A 24,408-nucleotide genomic window follows, 5' to 3' on the forward strand; every position below is an offset into this window, starting at 1 on the left:
GCTAAGGGTCATATTACACATTATGCCCCTCACTAATTGTATATATTTACCTGAAGAGGAGAATAGATACCCTTACGCAAGGATGTTAATGTTAACAGTAGGCTGTGAAGAAGCTGAATGATCAGAGAAAGCCAGGAGAGAGCCAGCGAGATTGCTGGGCTTGCTCTGAATTTCATCTCAAAGAGTTTTCAAACATTCTCTTTCTTGGGAAAGCTATTTGAGATTACATTGTAGAAAAGAAAAACATGGAAACCACATGAAGTTTCTGTTTTTCCCTTTTCCTGGTGAGTTTAAATTCCCCCCGGAGTTCATAAATTGGTAATACCCATATCTTGATAATTATTACTGTTTTCATTGCAAGGGACTCCCTGCAATTTTTTTTTTTCTGATTTAAAACTATTGACATGAGCACAATAAGGTTATCTTCTTTGAGATAAAATATTTGATCACTGTGCCAGGAATATGAGACAGGAATATTCTACTAATAGAACATCTTCAGATTTATAAATTTTGAATATAATCTAATTAAAAATATAAAAGTAATTAAAAAGAGAAATCATCAGATGGATGGAGATAGCTTACTTAGTTGGCCATAAGAGCAGAGGAAAAGAGGCTCAAAAAAAAAAACGCTAGCTAGGCAAACTCAAGTCCTATCTATCTGGTGGAGAAAACTTAACCAAGGTGTCCTGGAGTTTGGTTCCTACAGCAATAGCATTTCTACTGTGGAAATTGAATTTCGAGCTCTCTTGGCACTGGCATTCTATTCATCCAGCCACTTGTGTCCTCATTTGTGATTAGTTAGTTCTCCATTGTGGGATGCCCACGATGGAAGCAAACCCTGAAGAGAGGACAATGACAAAAGAGGAAACAAGAATTATGGAGATACTTACATGTTCAGATCTAGTGGGTGGAGATACAACGGGTGGTTTTAGTTCGAAAAACTTAGCAGGAGTTTAAACCTAAGGATGCATATTCAATCTTCAACACACCAAAGTCCACAATTAATATATCTTTGTTTGATCACAGTATCACATTCCTTTGCCAACAAATGATCCATCATGTATCTGTCTATGACCAAATGGGGAATATACACAACACCTAGAATTCTGACAGTCTATTCTATCACCATTAAAATCATGGAAACAAAATACCTGGGAAGGGGAGTTTTACATTTTTGCCCAGTTTGACAACACATAGAACTACTGACTGAACTAGAAGAAGGACAGACTACAGCAAAGGTAATTTCAGCCCACTGGTGAGAGTTTAAGCGTTTTCAGGCTAACTGTGGACACTAGGTATTAACTGAGGCCCTCTGGTCCAAGTAAGTGAAGTTACACTTGATGAGCTCATAACAAAGCTTCATGATCATACCCACAGAACCTATCATGCCGCTTGGTACATAACAGGCTCCACAATTGTTACTTGAATTAATACACCTTGGGCTAGTGGCTTTATGAAAAATAGAAATCATAATTGTCCTTGCCTTATGATTTATTTAAATAAATTTAAAATTTGAGTCAATTGTTGTAGCTTGCTCACATGCTTGGCAAATAAACTCTCACTGGGTGTGTTAAATTAAGATTAAGTAAGACATTATAATTGGTGGGAACTCATGGAGTTAATAAAAGTCATGATCTAAACTATTTCCATTTGGACTACGTTTGATAATTTCAACCAAGCTATAGATAAAATGATTTTTCAAAGTCTGAAAAAATACTATAAATACTAAAATACTAAGATTAGTTTTATAGATCAACAAAATATTTGACTAAAATTTAAAGGTCTGACTGCCTATTAATTCTTTGTTTCCATAAGAGTCTTAACTCATTTTTAAAAATTAAATCGTTTACATATAATATAACCTTAAATTCAAAATTACACATAATATGACCTTAAACTCAAAATTCTGCCCTCTTCCTCCATTTATATTACAAGTCTGAAACTGCAAAGGATTTGGCATTAGCCATACCTATAATAGTGTTTGTTGACACTGGATTTAAATTTCCAAAGCACCAACTACTGAATTCTTCAACATTATCTTGAGTATTGTTGGCATCTCCTTTTTCAGTTTTGCATCGGGATGCGCGCGCGCGCGTGTGTGTGTGTGTGTGTGTGTGTGTGTACATACACACATACAAATTTGAGAAATTCAGTATTTATTTATTTATTTATTTATTTATTTGACAGACAGAGATCACAAGTAGGCAGAGAGGCAGGCAGAGAGAGAGAGGAGGAAGCAGGCTCCCTGCTGAGCAGAGAGCCCGATGCGGGGTTTGATCCCAGGACCCTGGGATCATGACCTGAGCCGAAGGCAGAGGTTTTAACCCACTGAGCCACCCAGGCGCCCCGAGAAATTCAGTTCTATATGTCTGTTCTCTACCTGGTTCACACATCAAGTGTGAAGTAGTAGAATGGACTCTATGATGTATTCTACTTTTGATTATCTTCACCAAGTCAACTAATTGGAATTTATTAGCCCAGGTACAGTTAATGCCTTTGAAATCTCTGTACAGCTTGGATGTTTCTCGGTAATTAACATGTTATGGTTAAACTATTATGAAAGCCCCGTAATTTCTTTTTCTGCCTCTAGTCTCTTATCAAATCTATCTTCTGGACTCAGATCAAAGTGACCTAACATACGACAAGTGAACAAACAATGTTAATTCTCTGCCCCCAAATCTCCTATAGTTCCCCCACTGATTGCTATATAAATGTCATCTTCTCGTGTAATACAAAAGACCTAGTTAATCTATTTCGGGGCTAACGTGCCAGGTTTGCTCCCACCTGCTCAAATCCTTTGCTCTTGCTGTTTCTTCTGCTGTCTCTCCCTGGAACGTTTTCCTAGACATTCACTTGGCTTAGTCCCTCAACTCCTTAAGCTTTTAATTAGCAGTTTCCAGTTAGTTTAGTTCAAATTATGACCCATCCCTACACCCCTTGCGTGTCTCTATCCTAAGTCTGTTCACAAACACCACACAACAAGCCCCACCACCACTGCCACCACACAGACTAGAAGCTTCTTGAGGTTGAATCTCTAATGCTTGGCATGATCAATAAATATTCTTTGAATAAATGAATAATTAGGCCATTTATTGCAATGGTTTTATTTAAGTTTTCATGTTCCCGAAAATATACAATATGTGCTTACCCTAGACATGCCATGTTCTTCATTCCTTGATGACTGGCACATGCACTTGATAACAACCCCCCCTTCTCCCCCCGTCCTAGTAACACCATCGTATAAAGCAATCCTTTCTCAGAAAGAAAGTGATGTGAGAGAAAGTAAATGGAGATGGGGAGAGACACAATTCACATAGAGGTTCAAGGCACCTTCCTTGTGGAGGAGACGCTGACTGTAAGACCTGCGAGGTGAGAATGAGGCAGGGTCATGTCATGAAGAAAGGAGTCGTGTCACCTGGGAAGGAGATGGGTTGTGCCAAAATCCTGAAGCTGCAAAAAGTTAGGATTAAGAGCTTGAAGATCAGATTGTATTAAAGAGCCTTATGATCAGATTGTATTAAAGAGGAAAGTCGTATGAACTAAGGTGGGAAAAGTAAGCAGGAACCAAAATTGCCAGAGCCTCAAGGGTCATCAGACCAGCCTGTGTGTGGTTTGATGGTTGACAAGCCCAAGGAAAGTCACAGAACTCTGGCCGTGGCTGTGCTGAGAAATGTTGGTGGCTTGTACAGGAGAAGAGGCCTTGGAGAGAAGTGCATGAATTGGGAACTGCATTTTGCATGGGTTTTATGTGGAGGGTAAGGGAAAGGAAGGTGTTAAGAATAACTCCTAGTTTCTTTACTGAGTTCCTAGGTCCATGATGGTGACTTTAACCAAAATACTAACACTTTTACCAAAATAGTAATACATCTTCAAATACCTCTTCTGAGTAAGTTCTAAGATGACTCAGGCTGACTTAGGTTTTCCTCTGAGCTCACATTTTACCTTGTGGATTACTCTATTTGTTATATAGAACCGAACATCTGGGTGGGTCAGTCAGTGAAGTGTCCGACAGATGATTTCAGCTGGGGTCATGAACTCAGGGTCATGGGATCAAACCCCCTGTTGGGCTCCATGCTCGGCAAGGAGTCTGCTTGAGATTCCCTCTCCCCCTACCCCTCCCCTCACTTTCTCTCTCTCTCTCAAATAAATATAATCTTTTAAAAGATTATTTATCATATAATCCTATAATAACATATTGGATTTCTCTCTCCAAGACAGCAGGCTCGTTGAAGATAGTGACCATATATTTCCATCTTTCTGTTGGTAGGCCTAACACAGTGCCCCACACAGAAAAAGCAGTCATAATTGAATGAATGAATGAATGAATGAATGAATGTAGGAGGAACTAAGAGAAGAAGCAAGAATCAGAGTATCAGAACTATGTTAGTTTCCAATCTTTTTGTAGGTTCTGTTCATTTAAGACTATGCATAGACTTTTTAAAGATTTTGGTCTGGTACAGTTAACATGCAGTGTTCTATTAGTTTTAGGTGTATAACATAGTGATGCAACACTTCCACACAATGCATAGACTTTGGCCAAAAATCTCTTGAGTCTAGTTTTAGTCTTACTAAAACTATCAACTGCTAAAAATTGCCCAGTCCCTCAAAGTCAGTATGTGATTTTATCTAGTTTTCATGAATACCAAAAAAAAAAAAAGAAAAGAAAAGAAAAAAAAAAGATGAACTCTTTTTTTCTGTAGTCCTTGAGCTGTAAATTGGCCAAATAAAATATTTTATAATCAATAAAAATCAAAAGATTATCTTTTGAAGATGTAAGGGTGTTCATTTATAACTCTAAGAGTTAACATTAATGTAACTTTTGGTGGGTATTTCTAAGACTTGTTATCCTGTTTTCATTTTTTTTTAAAGAATGTTTGATGTAGGAGGACAGAGATCTGAGAGAAAGAAATGGATTCACTGCTTTGAAGGCGTTACATGTATTATATTCTGTGCTGCTCTCAGTGCCTACGACATGGTCCTAGTGGAAGACGAGGAAGTGGTGAGTCTCAAAGAAAAATAAACCCAGGGTAAAACAAACAAACAAACAAAAAACCAAGCATATGTGCTTCTCAACATTACTACCATATTCCCCAACTAGGGGAAGATCTTCCAAACATAGATGTTACTTCTTGAGTCTTGTTTATAATGCCCAATGTTAATATTTTGCAAATAATAATGCTACACATTCTCACCTTTATACCTAACAGAACAGAATGCATGAAAGCCTTCACCTGTTCAACAGTATCTGTAATCACAAGTACTTTGCAACCACCTCCATTGTCCTATTTCTCAATAAAAAAGATCTCTTTCAAGAAAAAGTAACCAAAGTGCATCTTAGTATCTGCTTTCCAGAATACACTGGTAAGATACTTAAATTCCGTATGAATTCTTATATACACCTATATTTTCCTATCTTCATCTTGACAGGTAACATTTATCAAGTTGAGGCTTATGATAATTGCTTGAGTCATGTGTATGATCCAAACTGGAAGAAATCTTACAGTGAAATAGGAAACCCTCTCAACACTGTTGGCATTAAAGCAAAGCTCTAAGGAATAAATGGGAGATTAGGTGGACCAGCACCTACTTGCTACTCTATGTATTAAACACTGCAAACTATATTAACTTAAACATTATAAATAATATATTCCAAATTGGCATTTTTTTAAAAGATTTATTTTATTTGAGAGAGAGAGAACAGTGGGAGAGGCGGAGTCTTAAGCAGACTCTGCACTGAGTGGGGAACCTGACGCGGGACCCCATCTCAAGACTCGGAGATCATGACCTGAGCTGAAACCAAGAGTCAGACACCCAGCTGACTGTGTCACCCAGATGCCCCCACCAAACTGGCATTTTTTATGTACTTCTTAATGAAACTTTAAAATGCAGTTGTTTTTCAAAGTCTGAATTAAGTTTCCTGAGGGACGGTCTCAATGATTTTTGAGAATAGTGACATTTTCTCTTTCCAGCTTTCATTTTCCAGTTTTCCTAGGACCTAGAATTTTAGTGCTAACCCTGTTAATGACTATAAATACCAGGTTCTGTAAGTAGTTTTTTTTTTTTCCTTCAGAGACAGGTTTGGGTTTTTTTTGTATATAGTTACATCTTTGTTAATGAAATTGTGTGTAAGATGGAAATACTTATGATTTAAATGACAAATAGGGTGCCTGGGTGGCTCATTTGGTTAAGTGTCTGCCTTCGGCTCAGGTTATGATCTCTGGGTCCTGGAATTGAGCCCCAGGTCAGCTCCCAGCTCAGTGGGGAATCTTCTTCTCCCTCTCCCGCTGCCTCTGCCCCCAACTCAGGTGCATGCTCGCTCTCTCAAATAAATAAAATCTTCTAAAAAAATAAAAATAAATTTTAAAAAGCACAAATAGAAACTAATTCTACTACTTTGCTTTATGGGTAGCCCAGATGTTACTAGATGTTACTATGACAGACTAGCATGGTAGTTAGTCATAGTAGCTATTTATGCCAATCTAAAACTACTGCTTCTATCTTTCTTCTAGCTTTGTAAATATTAATTATATGTTAACACATTTATCATGCGATTAAATATAATCATGATTCCATTTTGAATAATACAAACTACATATAGACTCAATAAAGCTCTGTATGTTTTCTTTTAACTAATAGGCTTTATTTCTTAGAGCAGTTTTTAGTTTACAGAACAGATGAATGGAAAATGAGAGTTTACTCCCTCTCTAGTCAGCTTCCCATTTCTCTTATCATTAACATTTTGCATTGAGGTGGTGTATTTGTTACAATTGACCAACAATTATGGATACATTATAACTGAAGTCCATAGTTTATTAGGGGCACTCTGTGTCATGCAGTTCTGTGTGTTTTGCAAATTCATGTCATGTCCCCACCATTACAGTAACATATAGTCTCATTGCCATAAAAATCAACTGTGTTCCACTATAAATCAGTGCTTTACCCCTCCCCCCTCCAAATTGTGGCAACCTCTGATCATTTTACTCCATCTATAGTTGTACTCTTTCCAGAATGTCATAGAGCTATAATCGTACAATATATGGCATTTTCTGACAGACTGCTTTCACTTTTCATTATAAAATGCTATATGCATTTAAATTTCCTCCATGTCTTTTCATGGGTTGATAGTCCATTTCCATTTACTATTGAATAACATTTCATTCCATAAACCAGTTTTTTCATCTTTCATCTATGGAAAGACATCTTAGTTACTTCCAATTTTTGACAATTATGAATAAAGCTGCTATAAATATTCATGTTCAAGATTCGGTGTGCCTGTATGTTTTTGTGTAGATGTCTAGAAGCACATGCGCTAGAGTGTATGGTAAGACTCTGTTTAGCTTTGTAAGAAACTGCCCAATTGCCTTTCAAAGTGGCCGTACCATTTGGAGTTCCTGTGGCTCCACATCTTTGGCAGCATTTTGTGTTCTGTTAATGTTTTGGATTTTAGCCACTCTACATGGTTTTAAAGATGGTCCCTCACGGAATTTTCTCCTAGTTACAATGACGTGAGGAACGATAATCTTACCTCCATGGAAAATCTTCATGCTGCTGCCCTGTCCTATGTTAGGTTCCCTCAAAGTATATTCTGTTATAAAACCATCAACACAGGTCATTTTTAGCTGCCCTGTGTTTCTTAGCATTTGTATTTTATTTCTTCCTTTCCCAGTTGATCCATTGTGAGTCCTGCTACAAGGCTAACCATTCCCAACTGTCCCCCTCCCCCACCCCTTCCCCATCAACTCTCCATCTAGCTCTACTAAAGCATCAGCCAGAAACAGCTCTCTCTAGTTCTACACATGTCATCTCAACTCCTTTGTTCGGTCAGCAACATAGTCCATAATCTGACCTATACCATCCATTCTACTTGATTTGCTGTAATTCTTCTGCAAAAATCTGTCCTTTCCATCCAACTCAACTCTCCAAGGTGCACAGTTGATCCTGAACCTTACCCTCAAGTCTAGGGACACAGGCCATTCTCACTCCCACTTTTTGACATTCGCTCAAACTACTTCCTTCTCTCTTCTAGCTACCCCTCAAGATCTGGCTCAAACACCACCTCATTCCACAGTCCACTCATCTACAATTTCTATTCTTTTAGTTCATATGAAAACTCACACACCCGCATGTACACAGATACATGCACGGCCTTTGTCATCTATATAGACTTCATTGCTCATTTATGTATATATGTTAGTATTTTTCTTGTATTCTAATCAAATAAAGCCCCCACTCAGTGGGACAAGCATAGTTCCCAGCACAAATTTAATATCGCATAAATCCTGGATAACTGACCATTGCCTTCTTGATTTTTTTTAACATTGAGTATATCAAACAGCAGCACACAAAGTAAAATCCTAAAACTTAATGACATTTCTAATTTTATTGCTTTTAAATTGCAATTAACATTTCTTCCTTTTCTTTTTTTAATAAGGACCAAATACATTTGAAGATGCAGGGAACTACATCAAAAACCAGTTTCTAGACCTGAATTTAAAGAAAGAAGATAAGGAAATTTATTCCCACATGACCTGTGCTACGGATACCCAAAATGTCAAGTTCGTGTTTGATGCAGTTACAGATATAATAATCAAAGAGAATCTAAAAGACTGTGGGCTTTTCTAATCAATCCGTTTTTAATTCCACTCTTGCTCATGTACACTTTTCAAGATACAAAAGGAAAGGTGCTGTGTGATGTGTTTAGTTTTAACAGATTAGTGTTCTAAAGCAAAAACTTTTCATACAAAAAAATTACATATTCTCAGCTCTATCTGAGTAAGTTTCAATTTCTCTGGGACACTGATTTTCATGTCCTCGGATCTGAAAATGTACGTTTTGGTCATGCTGTAGCAGTACATACCAATGACAGTGAGTTTGCTTGGTAGAAAATTTCTGTATTGCAATCTATTCCTAATCATAGAACAATGACAAATGCAAGGTATTCTGTATTATTTCATTGGCCACATTTTGAAAGGCATTTGTTTTCACTGATATGTAATGGTGCCTGTACTATAAAGACTATTCATTATTCATTATTGGTCAATTCCTCCTAATGAGTAAGTTGCTAATGAAATGTTCGCTAGACATGTACTTGTTGATGGGAAATTCCATATGCAAAAGAAACACATGGTATTTTATCTGCTACATATTTCTGAGAGAAAAAGTCATTCATGCTGAATTTACCCTTAGAATTGGAGATCTTAACAATCTACCTTTTCATACCAGCCTAGTGGAAAATGGGACTGTGTGCAAACAACAGTCCCACATCTTGTTCCAGAGTGACATGGAGCATTACTACAACTGATGGTTGAGGGACAACAACTTTAGACCACAAGAGAGAAAAATAACTCAATTTCTTGGCATTTAGTACGTTTTAGTTTTGTGAATATGAAGTAGGAAGTTAAGAGTAATTAGGAGATTTTGTAGGGGAGAAACATTGAGTTTCTCTGTTAGCACTGTTTTAAAAGTTAATTTGGTGCCTTACAATCCAAATCATGTCATTTGCAAACAGAAAAGATGACCTTTCTTTTAAAATATATGTACCACTTAACAATTTATCCTTTTCAATCAGGTCTCAATATTGTTCACTCTCTATCCTGGTAGAAGGGGATACATAGATCAGAATAGTAGGTCAGTACATGAGATTTATAACTACCCTAAAAAGAGAGCTAATTGGTGTTTTACCAGCTAAATTAGGAAAACAGAAATTAAGCAATTTGCCAGTCTGTAGCTCAGATGGATTTCAGTAGTTCTGTCTCAGGGTCACTTCTTTCTGGTTCTGTAACATTTCCTTTCTAAACACTTAGGAATGGTCACTATTCAAGTAACAGCCTTGATTGGAGCTTTTCTGACTTTACTTTCAAAAACACAAAGGAGTTATCAACAAATACAATCCAATAAAAACGTCATAGTAAGAAAAATTAATTGGAAATTTCCTTGCAGAATATAAATCATTAAGGAGCCTAAGATAGCAAGGACCAAAAAAGGGAAAACATTGAGTTCAAGAATTCAATAAAATTTTCTAGCTAAGAACCAATAATCTATATGACAAAACCCCAACATTTTGGTAGGAGATATTCAATGCTAAGAGATACTAAATTAAGATCACAAACACTATCATTCCATCTTTTGCTTTGTCTTTTCATTTTTTCCCATTCTACTTTAACCTGCTTTGCTCTAACAGTGTGAAGAGAATTTTCCATAAAGAATTAAAATAGTTTGTGAAGTATTACTATTATTATTTGGATTTTGACTTTGCCCTACCCTTAAGGTTTCTCTTTTTGGTATAAATGGTGGGGTCAGAAATGGTTCGATTTGTCTTTTAAAATACTCCACTTATTTGTGGAGCATAACAAAGAACATGGAGGACATGGGGAGATGGAGAGGAGAAGGGAGTTGTGGGAAATTGGAAGGGGAGGTGAACCATGAGAGACTATGGACTCTGAAAAACAACCTGAGGGTTTTGAAGGGGTGGGGAGTGGGAGGTTGGGGAACCAGGTGGAGGGTAATAGAGAAGGCAGTATTGCATGGAGCACTGGGTGTGGTGCAAAAACAATGAGTACTGTTACGCTGAAAAGAAATAAATTAATTAAAAAAAAAAGAAACTAAAAGCTAGATGGGTGAAGGGTATTAAAGAGGGCCTCTGTTTTGATGAACACTGGGTATTGTATGTAAGTGATAAATCACTGAATTCTACTTCAGAAACCAATACTGCACTGTATGTTAACTGAGTAAAATTTAAATTAAAAAAAAAGAAAAAATTTTAAATTAAAAAAAAGAAATAAAAAAAAGAAATAGTAGCACAGAAAAAAATACGTAACTCATTTCAATATGTGCAGAAAATTGACAAGTATCAATATTTATAAAATACTGTTCTCTGGGAAATTAAACTGTATTAAATGATCAAATTAAAACTAGAGATCACTTGGGGTGCCTGGGTGGCTTAGTCTGTTGGGCTGTTGCCTTTGGCTCTGGTCATGATCCAGGAGCCTGGGGATGGAGCCCTCATTGGCTCCCTGCTCAGTGGGGGGCCTGCTTCCCCCTCTCCCTCTGCCTTCTGCTCTGCCTGCTTGTTCTCTCTCTCAATCTCTCCATCAAATAAATAAATAAAATCTTAAAAAAAAAATTAGAGGTCACTTTGGATTAGAGGGAAACAGAAGGAAACAAAACCTTTCCTTCCAATGGAATGATTGGAATTTTAAAAATTCTTCACAATCACAAACAGTTGTTACAGTAAACAATTCATTTTAATTAAAAAGAAATTTTTAGTAGAGAAAATATCTGTTTGCTTTATTTCTTTAATGAACTGCCTCCTTAAAATTGAGTTTATTTCTGATCTCACTTTTTAAATTTTTAATAAAAAACGATTGGCCTAGATGCATAGTATTTTGAACTAAAGAAAGTTACAAAATGGAAAGTCTGGAAAACCATGCTTGAGCCAAAAGAAACCTGTGCTGAGACCAGCAATATTAAAGTTGGTTAGAATTCGAATACCTGTTTCAATGGAAAATTCAACCTTCCAACCATACAGCTGGTGTTCTTGCTTTGATTTATCTCAAAGCAGTCTTAGTCTTTGTCAAATCAAATGTTATTATACTGCAACTTCCCTTTTCTGTTCTTTGAGGTTTCTCTTCCTCACTCAGAATGTCCGTAAATCCTTTTGCCTCAGATTTTTAATACTCCCAACTCATTCATTTCTAAAATGTGTCCAATTGTAGATACACTGCAGGACCTCAAAGATCTGGTACAGGCTTTAAAGCTAACAGAGTCACTAACAACTGGTCCTTGCAGAGTATTTCCAGAAGCACGAACTTGTCAACAGTTGTCTTTGCATCTTGGGACTAGTGACTAGAGAGTTAAATGAAGAAGAGTGCTTACTGGTAATACCCTGGAGTCAAAATATTAAAGCTGGTGACTCTAAAAACAGTTCTATAGAAGGGGTTTCAAATTCTGCAAAATCTACAACATACTTTACAGATATCCCACATCCTATTGATTCACAAAATTTATAAACAAATACCAGTCTTCATGCACATCATATACAAACTAGCAAACTAGGTTTTTTCAAGCCACGGGCCTCTCCAAAGACAAGTTTTCTTACTTGACCCACTATCCTACTGACTTATGAACTGTATTTATAAATACTTGCCCAGAATCATTCAGGATTAACTCAATCACGCTAAAAACATGACAGAGGGGCGCCTGGGTGGCTCAGTCATTAAGCCTCTGTCTTCGGCTCAGGTCATGATCCTGGGGTCCTGGGATCAAGTCCAGCTCCCTGCTCATCAGGAAGCCTGCTTCTCCCTTTCCCACTCCTCTTGCTTGTGTTCCCTCTTACTGTGTCTCTCCCTGTCAAAGAAAACAAAGAAAATCTCTTTAAAAATAAATAAATAAATAAAAACATGAGAGAAAAGAAATCTTGCATGTGGAGATAACGTGTTTTTCCTATGCCACCCTACTTCAGAATCAGAGATGGATTTGCTGATTAGCAGGAGTAACTACTAAAAGTAAAATATTCATAGGAACTATAGAAGCAATTGTGAACCCTCTCAGAGTAACTTGAAAAACAGGAGCCACTGCCCTCTGCCTGGATGCAGCAAGTATTCCAATGGATAATCTAACCAGTTATGGCCTCCTTTCTTTGTGTGCCTTTTCTGACATTCTCACTGACCAGTCTATAGCCACACGGGGGCACACTAACATCGTGTGTTTTTCTACCCAACTATTGCAAACATAATAAATTTAGATTATCAATAGCTTTAATGAGACAGATAATAAAATCCTATTAAGAAATATAGCTCATTTTGTGCTTCCAGCTCAGAAGCATACTATAATCTTCCGATCATAGTCAGCGCTGCTCTAGTCAAATCTGTGAATAACAAAGCTATTGAAACAGCTCCACATTTGTTCAGTGTTAATACAGATATTTAGTCATGCTCTAATTTTTTTTTTGCCATTTCCAAGTTCTTATTTAAATCTTAGTTACCATTCATTTTGTACAGTGTGTTTTTCCATTCATCTACATTGTTTCTAAAATCTTCATTAGTTTACAGTGAAATATGGGAGAAAAATAATTTGATGTTTAACAACTGTGTTTCATGAATAGTAATTAAATGGCTGCTGAGCGATGTGTTTCTTTTCAGTAAATCACAGTAAAATTCCACTCTGCTAAAACATTAACCATCCCATTACTACGTTGATTACAACTTTTTCCTTAACCACCACTCCACCAAATCGACAGCAAAATAAGTGCTCTGTGACATTTTGCAATTCCCAGTTCTGTGGCTGCCAACACATTTTTCATTAGTAATGGCACAATTTTTACTCTAAACCACACTTGTCACTCTCGTTAAGAAGTAAATAGAGTCATACGAAAGAAAGAAATAAAAAAGGCCCTTATATACTTCAGAGGGGCAGTGATGGCCCTCTAATTTTAACACCCTTCAGAAAGCAAATCATATATGAGACACACAAGCCAAGGGATTATTTGAAAGACATTCGTGTTTTCTAAATTCATCAGATTGGAACAAAAGCTAGCACGTCCATGTGATTGAAAATATTTTTCGGTGTTTTCCTTTTTGAAAAAGAAAAACGGCCAAGTAAGACATGCTATTATGATGTCCAAAAAGTGGTGCCTTTTTCTACTTTAACATATTAAAAGCCTTACAATGGAGAAAACAATAGATGATTATGCTTAGAGTTAGTGCAAGAAAGTTTGGCATAAAAAGCCCCGCATCCAGAATGCCAAAGACAAAGGTACTGTATGCTAAGATTATTTATCCTCTCTAAGGAATATCTGAATGTTTTATTCCATTTAAAAAATACTGTTGTAGAAATGCACGTATAGGCAGGCGTATCTTGTTTTATTGCGCTTTGCTTCACTGTGCTTTGTGGTGTATTTTGCTTACAGTTTGTAGGTGTCCCAAGCTTTGACCGTGTCTCCAGCAAGTCTGGCAAGGCCACCTTTCTGATGGCGTTTGCTCCCTTCCTGTCTCTGTTACATTTTGGTAATTCTGGCAACATTTCAAACTTTCTCATTATTATACTTATTGTGATGATCTGTAATCTATTATCTTTGATGTTACTATTGTAATCATTTTGGGTGCCATGAATTGGAACCATATAAGCAAGCTGAACCAATAAATGCTGTCTGTGTTCTGAGGACTCTGCCCATCAGCCATTCCCCCATCTTTCTCTTTCTCCTTGGACCTCTCTATTGTCTGAGACACAGTAATACTGAACTTAGGCAAGTTATCCATCCTACCACAGATGCAGGAAAGATGTTAGGGTTGGAAGCCCACAGCCAAGATGAGATGTCTTTGGTGGAAAAAAAAAAAAAAGTTTTTTTTTTTTTTTTTAAAGCATGGGGACAGGACCTGTGGGCAGAAAATCTTCCCTGGGGTCATGAGGAGTGGCTGATGATATACTTTCAAGTTGGGAGGGGGTTAAGGATACGGTAAGTCTTGAAGGAATTTTGGAAGCAAGGATTCCAGGACCTTGATGGGGCTAGCTATCGATAGGAAAAGATCATTTATTACCATCAAATAAAACTTTAGTCATGAGACCCTTCAGATATGTATCAGTGAGTCATATGCTTGGGGGATGATTGCCAACAAGTATCTTGGGCAGTAGAGATAAAGAAAGTTTCCAAAGGAATTTTTATATGTTAAAGGAGACTTACAGGAGCCTGGAGGGTTGGGCTGAGGTTGCCTTTTGCCCTTAGCACAGTGTTAACATCGAGGCAGCTGAGTCCCTAGGGAGATGTCTCTCTGCTTGTTTCAAGGACTTGTCAATGGGCTGTTAAGTTGTAAGGAAATTTAATAATTTTTCTTCTGCCTTTGTTTCCCACCTCACGATGACCTCTAAATGTTCAAGTTAAAGAGTTATACACCTCTCGCTTTAAGTCAAAAGCTAGAAATGATTAAGCTTAGTGAGGAGGCATGTCCAAAGTGGAGATAGGGGGAAAGCTGGGCCTCTTGCGCCAAATAGTTTGCCAAGCTGTGGAAGCAAAAGATAAGTTCTTGAAGGAAATCAGAAGTACTATTCCAGTGAACACATGAATGACAAGAAAGTGTAACAACGTTATTGCTCATGTGGAGAAAATTGTAGTGATCTGGATAGGAGGTCAAACCAGCCACAATATTCTCTCAAACCAAAGCCTAATCCAGAGCAAGACCCTGACTCTCTTTAATTTTATGTGGGCTGAAGGAGGGAAGGAAGCTGCACAACAAAAATTTGAAGATAGCAGAGGTTCTTTATTAAGATTTAGAGAAAGAAGTTATCTCCACAACATAAAAGTGCAAATCAAAGCACCAGGTACATTCTAGAAGCTACAGCAAGTTTACCAGAAGACTTAATTCAGGAAAGTGGTTAAACTAAACAATAGATTTTTGATGTAGAGAAAACAGCTTTACTTTGGAAGAAGGTGCCATCTAGGACTTTTGTAGCTAGAGACGAGAAGTCAATGCCTGGTTGATTATCTCATCAGATGCTAAAGCTACTGATGACTTTAATTTGAAGCCAGTGCTCCTGGACCATTCTGAAAATCTTAGAGTCCTTAAGAATGAGGCTAAATCTACTCTGCTTGTGCTCTATCAGTAGAACAACAAAGCCTGGACGACAGACAATGCAGTTTACTCTATTTGAAGCCCACTGTTGATATACACTGCTCAGAGAGGGAAAAAAGTTCCTTTCAAAATAACATTGCTCATTGACAATGCATCTGGTCGTCTAAGAGCTCTGATGGAGATGTACAGCAAGATTAATGTTTTCATGCCTGCTAACATATCAGTCTTTCTATAGTCCATGGATCAAAGAGTAACTTCTACTTCCAGGCCTTATTGTTGAAGAGATACATTTTGTAAGGCTATAGCTACCACACAGACAGTGATTCCTGTAATGAATTTCAACAAAATCAACTGAAAACCTTCTGGAAAGGTTTCACCATTTTAGATACCATAAAGAACATTTGTGATTCATGGAAAGAGGTCAAATATCAACCTGAATAGGAGTTTGGAAAAGTTAATTGCAATTCTCATGGAGGAATTTGAGGGGTTCAAGAGTTCAGTGGAGGAAGTAACTACAGATGGAGTAGAAACAGCTCAAGAACTAGAATTAGGGGTGGAGCCTAGAGATGGGACTGAATGGCTGTAATCCATGAGAAGTCTTGAATGAATGAGGAGTTGCTTCTTCTGTACAAGCAAAGAAAATGGTTTCTCGAGATGAAAATTAATCCTGGTGAAGATGCTGTGAAGATTGTTGAAATGACCACAAAGGAGTTAGAATATTCCAGGAACTTAGTTGATAAAGCAGCAGCAGGGTTTGAGAGGATTGAACCCAAATTTGAAAGAAGTTCTACCTGGGTCAAATGCTATCAAACAGTCCTGCATGCTACAGAGAAATTATTTGTGAAAGGAAGAATCAACAGATGAGAAAAAATTTACTGTTGTCTTATTTTAAGAAATTACCACAGCCACTCCAACCTTCAGCAACCACTACTCTGATCAGTCAGCAGCCATCAAGATCAAGCCAAGACCCTCTACCAATGAAAAGATCACAACTCGCTGAAAGCGCAGATGATGGCTAGCATTTTTAAGCAATAAAGTATTTTTAATTAAGTTTTATACATTGTTTCTAGAGATAATGCTATTGCATGTTTAATAAACTGCAGAATAGTGTAAACCTAAGACATATGCACTGGGAAACCAAAAAGTTCACTGGACTCCCTTTATTACGATATTCACTTTATTGTGCTGGTCTGTAATCAACCCTGCAATCTCTCTGAGATATGCCTGCAAAAGCGCAGATTATGTGAGATAGTTTTCCAATGAAAGAAACAATTTTATTTCCCTTGTGGTTTCAGTCAAGTTAATTCATCATAGTGAGTCTACAAACCTTTAGTTGGTTTCTATGACATTCAAGAAATAATCACTTCACATTTTTACTCACATATATATGTTGTGCTCCCAGTGAGAGTTGCAGTGGTGGACCATTATCATCCCCTCCTTTTGAAATAAAAGGCAGAGAATTTTATTAGTAAAAAATATATATAATGCAGAGCACTTGGGTGACTCAGTCAGTTGAACCTCCGACTCTTCTTCTCAGTGCATGTGACGAACTCTCTCTACATGTCTATAGTATACCTTACCCCCAAACAAACACAGATGTCTATTCTTTTTCTAAGTATAAAAACAAGTACTGTTTTGCTCTGAAACAGTAATGTAAGCATCTGGGCACTTGTATTCTGGACCACCATGTTTCGAAGGCTCCGTTAAACTCAGAGATTCCAACAGCAAATTACTCATCAGGTGTTTCATTGTGAATCTCTGGTAAAAAGTTCTCCTGAACTGGATCTTGTCTCTGGAACAGGTGACATGGTAACTCTAGGGAACTCTGCACTGTGCTTGAGAACTTGAACTCATGTATCAGTTCTAGAATGAACTATCTCCCTGTGGAACCTTGAACAGTTCCTAATTTTACAGAGTGGCTATTCTTTCTTTCTTGTTTGAATTCAGTTATTTAAATAGAAACGGGAAGACAAATGGATTTTTATTTTTTAATTAACATTTAAAATGTGAGACTTAATGTTTAAAATTTGTGATCTCCTTTACTTTTCAGTTTTAAGTTGAGGGCTTAGAAATGTTATTTATTGCTGGGAAGAAGAATCAAGCATCTAAGTGGCCCTAGTAAAGGCTTCACAGGGCAAGATTTCATTGTTAAACCTGGTAGAGTCCTTTTGTCATCCAAGGGAGGAAAAACACATCTATTGAGGTATTAAAAATTTCATTAAAGAAAATGTGACTTCATAAAATGACCAAATTTTTGAATTGTGCACTTAAACATGGGTGAATATATAAGTTGTCCCTCAAATTATAATAAACTCTTTCTTTCCTATAGTACCTCATACCCATTACATGTAATAGAATAAATATTTAATAAATTATTAAGTTCATATTTCCCATAATTAATTACCTCTCAGCCTAAAATGGAAATTTACTAAACTCCAACAACCCTGTCAATCTAAGACCATCCTCTGTGCTTGGCTGGTTGCCTAAAAGTAATACATTATTTTTTTAAAAACTCCTGGAAGCAGAGATCATTCTCATGCTAAAAGTTTCAGGTTAACTCCTAGAGCTCAGGGTACATGGCCAAGTCCCTTCACATGGTCGGTGGGTAGTGTTTGCAGGGTCCCCTCCCACTTCATGCCTTGTCAGCACCTACTTCTTCCTTAAATCTTCACAGTTTACCTCTTCAGACAGGGGTTCCCAAAACTCACACAAGTCAATTTTTTATAGTTGTTATAGTTATGTTAATTTTACTTTTTGACTAATTGAAATTTACAATGAAATGTTTATAATTATTTAATTTAAAGATTTTATTTATTTATTTGATAGACAGAGATCACAAGTAGGCAGAGAGGCAGGCAGGGGGAGCAGGGAGCATTCTCCCCGCTGAGCGGAGAGCCTGATGCAGGGCTTGATCCCAGGACCCTGGGATCATGACCTGAGCCGAAGGCAGAGGCTTAAGCCACTGAGCCACCCAGGCACCCCTGTAATTATTTAATTTACATGTGTTTTCCCACCTTCTGTAATTTCTCTGAGAGCAGAGCCTTTATAGGGGTTTCCTACAATTGTGCTTGATGCAAAGTAGAAATTTATTATTTGTGAATTATGTGTGATTCACAATTAATTACCTAATTAATTGTGAATTATTGTGAATTATTGTGAATTATGGATAAATCAACGGTTTTTTTTTTTTACCAGTTCCTCCTGGAAAGCTTCTATTCTCTTTGCCTTTGGAATACAATACTTTCCTGATTTTCTTCCTATCTAGTTTCTTCTCCAACTCCTCTTACCATCCCATAAATATTAGTGTTACTAAAAATATGTATCATATTTACATCATAAATGTACCATATTTTACTACTCTACAGATTATTAGGAATCTTAAGTACTTTTATGACTTCATTCTCTTGTAGGAAAGATCAGTCTTCTGATCTCTAGATGTATATGTTAACTGCTTCCTGAGACATATAGAAATAAAATTCAACACTTTCAAAATTGAACTCATAATTTAATGAGTTTAATTAAATTTAAACTCATGGAATCTATCCCTCTTCCTATGATGTCTCTCAGTTGTTCAATGCCAACTTTAGGTTTAGCCTTTTTTCCCTACCTCATCTGATACCCAACTCAAATTACTCACAAGTTCTAGTGATTCTGCATGCTAAGTATTTCTTTAATTGCCTGCGTTTTCCATCATCATTATTCTGTGTTGAATTCAAGTCTGTCTCTTGCAGAGATTTCTGGGACACCCTCCTTAAACTGTCTATACTGCATCTGTTCTCACCACTTCCAGTCTATTTTCCATCCAAATGACAAGATGATGGTGCTTGTTTTAAATTGCAAAACAACTTCGTATAGGGCTTCAAATGTTTCTCTGGTTCTCTACCATTACAGAATCGAGTCCAACTGCCATGATATTTAAATGTCCTCTCTGCCTTGACACCTTCTCACCCCTCTAGCTCAGTCTTTTACCATTCTTCATCTAAATCCACTCATAAGTGTGCTTCTTCTAAAATATTCCCCTTCTCCCCATTTGTTGACTAATAAACTCAACCTTTAAGTTTTCACTTTTTTTTTTTTTCAAACATTCTCTCCTTATAGTCTGGGTCTTGGCTACCTGTGTGCCCTTTGTGCTCCCTGACCCCTAGTGTCTCCTTTCTAAGCCTTATCATGATAATGAAGTCAAGCAGATCCCTATCAGTCCCTGGAAGAGTGCATAATTCATTTTAAGATAAGCATGATTGTACCTGCTCTGTTTACACCACGTGAGGGGTGTCCTTGTGTTTTAAAGTCCACAGCTCTGTCAGTATTCTTGGTGCAGTAGCAAGGGATAATAAAAGTGTCTAGAAAGAGTCATGTATCATGACTAAAATAAATAAATAAATAAAATCCTATTTTCTACCCAATTCAAACCTAAAAAGAAAAAAAAAATCTTGAATGCATTTGGTAAAGTTTCCAATCAGTCATGCTTTACCTATTTATTTTATATTCCAAAGGGGGCTACATAAATACATTAGCCATCTCTGTTTTCTCAAAGTTATTTACCATGTCTTATTAGTTTCAATATGAATTACATACGCTTCTAGAGAGGAAGTCAAACCCATCATTATTTTAAGAAACCATAGTATCATCTTAAAGACATTTGAAAAGAAACCAACACTATTCTTGCCTTTGCTGCCACACTGATGCCTTCGTAAAAAGAAGCCCGTCTAGGGTATCTCACAAGGCTTGAAACGACACCGCTGATCCCAAGCACACATGTACGTCAAACAGAGTTTTGTTTTTTTTTTTTTTTTAATATTTTATTTATTTGACAGAGAGAAATCACAACTAGGCAGAGAGGCAGGCAGAGAGAGAGGAGGAAGCAGGCTCCCTGTGGAGCAGAGAGCCCGATGTGGGACTCGATCCCAGAAACCTGGGATCAGGACCCGAGCCAAAAGCAGAGGCTTTAACCCACTGAGCCACCCAGGCGCCCTCAAACAGAGTTTTTTTTGAGGCTGTGGATAATGAATAGCAGCCTATCACAAAAACCTGTTAACAATTAGTCCACTGCGTGAAAAACAAACCTTAAAATATGAACATATCTCTTGTCTCCCAGCTTACAAAGATAGAATAGTCACATGAAGCACTGTCCTTAGAACAGCAAAACACAGGAATAAAGGAACCAACCTTAGAATCTTTAGACATTTTATTTCATAGCTTTTCATGCTGTCTTTATAATAGAGGGAAACCTGTTTAGATTTACTAATATTTTTATGGTCTTTTAAAAAAGAAAAACAATGGTCTTGTTTAAGCCTTTAAGCCTTGCAAAAGCAAATCTGTCCTTAAGAACAGGACAGACTGTGAACTCGATAGGTACACAACTGCTTTACAAACATAAATCAGATTTTTACCAAAGTATTAGTCACTTTTAAAGCTAATACCAAATGTAGTAGAAATGACCCCATCTGTAACATTCTAAAAGAGTGTAAATCATATGCACAAAGTTCTATCACAAAGCTTTAGAAAATGCTTACATCTCAAAATTTACAATAAAACTTGTAAAGTTAATGAATAAATTACTCTTAATTTATTAAGAGTAATAAATTACTCTTGCCTATACACATGAGTAGGGAATACCGAAATGCTTATTTCTATATTTTCTATAAGCTGAATATATTTCTTCTTTTAAGTTTCTCACATTTTAACCTATCTTTATGTAGAAAATGTTTCCTTCACTGAGATGTACATGGATATATTTTGTTGCTCAAGAGAGATTTCAGTTGAAAATCAGTACTTTTTCTCAATGAAGTTTAGCAATCATAATCTTTGATACAGATTTGATACAGATTTAGGAATTTCATCATTTCCATTAATCTTGTGTGTAGGGGGTGTTTAATCATGAGATTTTTAGATTTCTTTTATTGCCCTCCCTTAAATTTATAAACTCATCAAATCTAGCAAGTTTCAGTAATTTTATCTTCTTAATATAAAGTATGCAGGCAAGTTGCTAAATATAATGGCCTAAATCATCTCATGCTTCAAGAAGACCTAACATACCTTTGCTGAACACAGTTCAAAAAGTGTCCTTTAAACTAATAAAACCTGCCAGTTACTTAGTCCTTCTTTTAAGCAGAAGCTAAAGTCCAACCAGTTAGGGTTTGTAAATTTTTTATTCAATTCACAGGGCTTTTTTAAAAAAAATTGAATTTTAGGGGCACCTGGATGGCTCAGTGGGTTAAAGCCGCTGCCTTTGGCTCAGGTCATGATCCCAGGGTCCTGGGATCCAGCCCCACAAGGGGCTCACTGCTCAGCGGGGAGCCTGCTTCCCTTCCTCTCTACCTCTGCCTGCCTGTCTGCCTACTTGTGATCTCTGTCAAATAAATACAAAATCTTTAAAAAAAATTGAATTTTAAAAAAGTCAAAAATTGAATCTAAAAAAATTCCGTGAAAACCTTTTCAGAAAGATTCAGTGAATTTACTGTACATGTACTCTGTGCTCTCTCTCAGTTGTGTTTCAATTCTAAAAATATAGCCAGCATAAATTTTGATTTTTAAAAACATTGGAAGGGGCAGGTTTTCCCTCATGCATAATGACCAAACGACAATAGCTGTGACATCTATTAAACTCTGACAGTATGAATGGTGAATGTCCACGATTCGACTTTCTGATGATCATTTAATTGTCTATAAAAGGTGTTGTGATATTTGCCTTCTGAAAAAAAAATTTTCATTCTGGAAGTCTTTTTTCCCTTTGAAGTCAAATCAAGTCTTACTTCAGGAGAGGCGGGTCTGGAAGAGGGCCAGAAGATGTCTGTTTAGATTACCTTTGTGAGGGATGGCAACACAAAGGCCAGCTGAGCCCAGGGCATTTTACAAGTGCTCCAAACCCAGGAGATTGGCATATCAAACACCCACACACTAATTGTGACATTAGTCTGCAACCATCAGCTGACTAAGGGTGTTACAACTGTATTGGAAATATGCTGCAGTTTTAAATTGCCTCATCAAGTAACTCATCTAGTGCCATATTTTATTACTATTCCAACAAGGAGATCAAGAATAGTATAGCTGAGTATGAATTTTAAACAAAAAAAGCTCTGTTTTGATACACAAGTTGTATAAGCAGAATATGATAGAACTGTGCCATCTGGAACTCAAAGGACATTATCATCTGTCTATCTGGGAGATTTCTTACAAAATCGGGTGTTTTCAAACTACTAGAGTATTTGCTCCTTTCAAACCCTGGTATCTTAAACCATAATGAATTATTCAACTGTATTACAGACTATTCTGTCTTCTTAGAGAATATATTCAGCACATTTCATTCTTTCTTTAATGTCCCATCATCATTATGATGAACAATAACTACTACATCATAATGCAACAATGACCTTTAGGTTTATTTTAGGCATGTGGGTTTTATTTTATTCATTGTCATAAGAACTCATACGTGTGAGGAGCTCATATGAGTGATCTTGCAAAAGTGCTCTGAGCTGTAGAGACGAACAAGCAAGAGATACCTCCTCTTTCATGTGGAGAGAATATAAATAGAAAAGAGCAGGGCCAAGTAAAGGTTGGCCATCTGGGCTGGAAACTCAACTCTCCCTCTCATGGATTAGCTGTGTGGCCTGGAGCAAGGTCTTTAAGTCTTCAGTATCCACATCCCTAAAATTAGAGTAACAACAGCTACAGGTCAGAGTCCGGGATTAAAAGAGGTATTATGTGTGTAGTGTTTAGAAGAATGACTGATCTGTTTAGAGATTATTGGTTATTAATGGAGGGAGTAGAAAAATTAACATCCAATTGTAATGTATACAGAAATGTGAAGAAAGGTTCTTGGTGTCACAGAGAACCTGGCTGGGAGAGGAGGAAGGAACTGAAGGGAAGTGGAGGTTAAAAAAAAAAAAGAAAGAAAGAAAGAAAGAAAGAAAGAGATTTGGGGGAAAAAAAAAGTCCTCTAAAAGGTTAATACATTAATTAAAAAGGATTTTATGGTATATATATTATATATATATGTAGATATATATATATATATAATACATTTACCATAAATATTGATTCATCTTACCAGTAGCATCTGAGTTTGGCAAACTTTATTTCATTTTTACTATATCTATGTTACATTCATTATATTAGGCTTAAGAGTTTTATTATTTACTTGCTTATCCTTTTATCTATCCATCCATCCACTAACCCAATCTTTTATTAAAATTTTCAAAGAACTACTGCAAATTGGCACTTTGAAAGATTTTGTGAAATCATTATGTTTAATATGAGCTCTCTGTTACCAAGATACTTTCAAAGTAATAGAACAGTTTCCCACATAGGACAACATTAGTAAAAGTAAGGATTGAGGGGTAAGCTTTGCCAGACAAATTTTTAACATAGTAGGTTAAATAAAGTTAAGCCTTTCTTTAACGCTGTGTATTTTTGAGGAGACACAGTGTAAAGATTCCTTTTTGGAACCCCTGTTGTTGCAGGTGGTTTTGAGAAATACAGTCTGGGTAATATTAAATAATAAATTCGCAGCGATAACATCATTGCATGGATTTTGTGATAAGTTTCTCGGGCAAAGGCCTTTTCTGCTTACTTCCTGGTTTTCAGTTTTGGTCAGCATAAAGTGACATGGCCACAAACTAAATTTCAATGAAAAAAGGGCACTATTTGTACGCACAGTAAAAAGCAGTTTTGATAACTGACCAAGTCCAAGTAGCAAGACAGGGAGCCATGTCCTCGGCATAGTGTGGCCATCTTGTAGGTAATGCCTTTGTACAGGGAGCACTGCCTTCCCCCCACCCCTCAACCCCCAGCCAGAATGGATCATAGATACTATTTTGTGCATCAATTTTCTTTAAAAGAGAAGACA

The 24,408-nt window shown here is 36.8% G+C and overlaps 1 protein-coding gene across 1 annotated transcript in view; it reads left to right on the forward strand.

The window, feature by feature from the left end:
• Positions 1 to 8,702, forward strand: part of GNAT3 (G protein subunit alpha transducin 3) — a 55,419-nt gene extending 46,717 nt beyond the window's left edge. The window contains exons 6-8 of the mRNA XM_046021041.1: positions 4,870 to 4,999; positions 5,208 to 5,361; positions 8,432 to 8,702. Coding sequence (XP_045876997.1) covers positions 4,870 to 4,999; positions 5,208 to 5,361; positions 8,432 to 8,622 — 475 coding nt within the window. The 3' untranslated portion in view covers positions 8,623 to 8,702. The remainder of the gene's footprint in view (positions 1 to 4,869; positions 5,000 to 5,207; positions 5,362 to 8,431) is intronic.
• The last annotated feature ends 15,706 nt before the right edge of the window (positions 8,703 to 24,408 follow it).

The sequence above is a fragment of the Meles meles genome, chromosome 10 (genome assembly GCF_922984935.1).
Source record: "Meles meles chromosome 10, mMelMel3.1 paternal haplotype, whole genome shotgun sequence".
In the NCBI taxonomy this organism is placed as follows: domain Eukaryota; kingdom Metazoa; phylum Chordata; class Mammalia; order Carnivora; family Mustelidae; genus Meles; species Meles meles.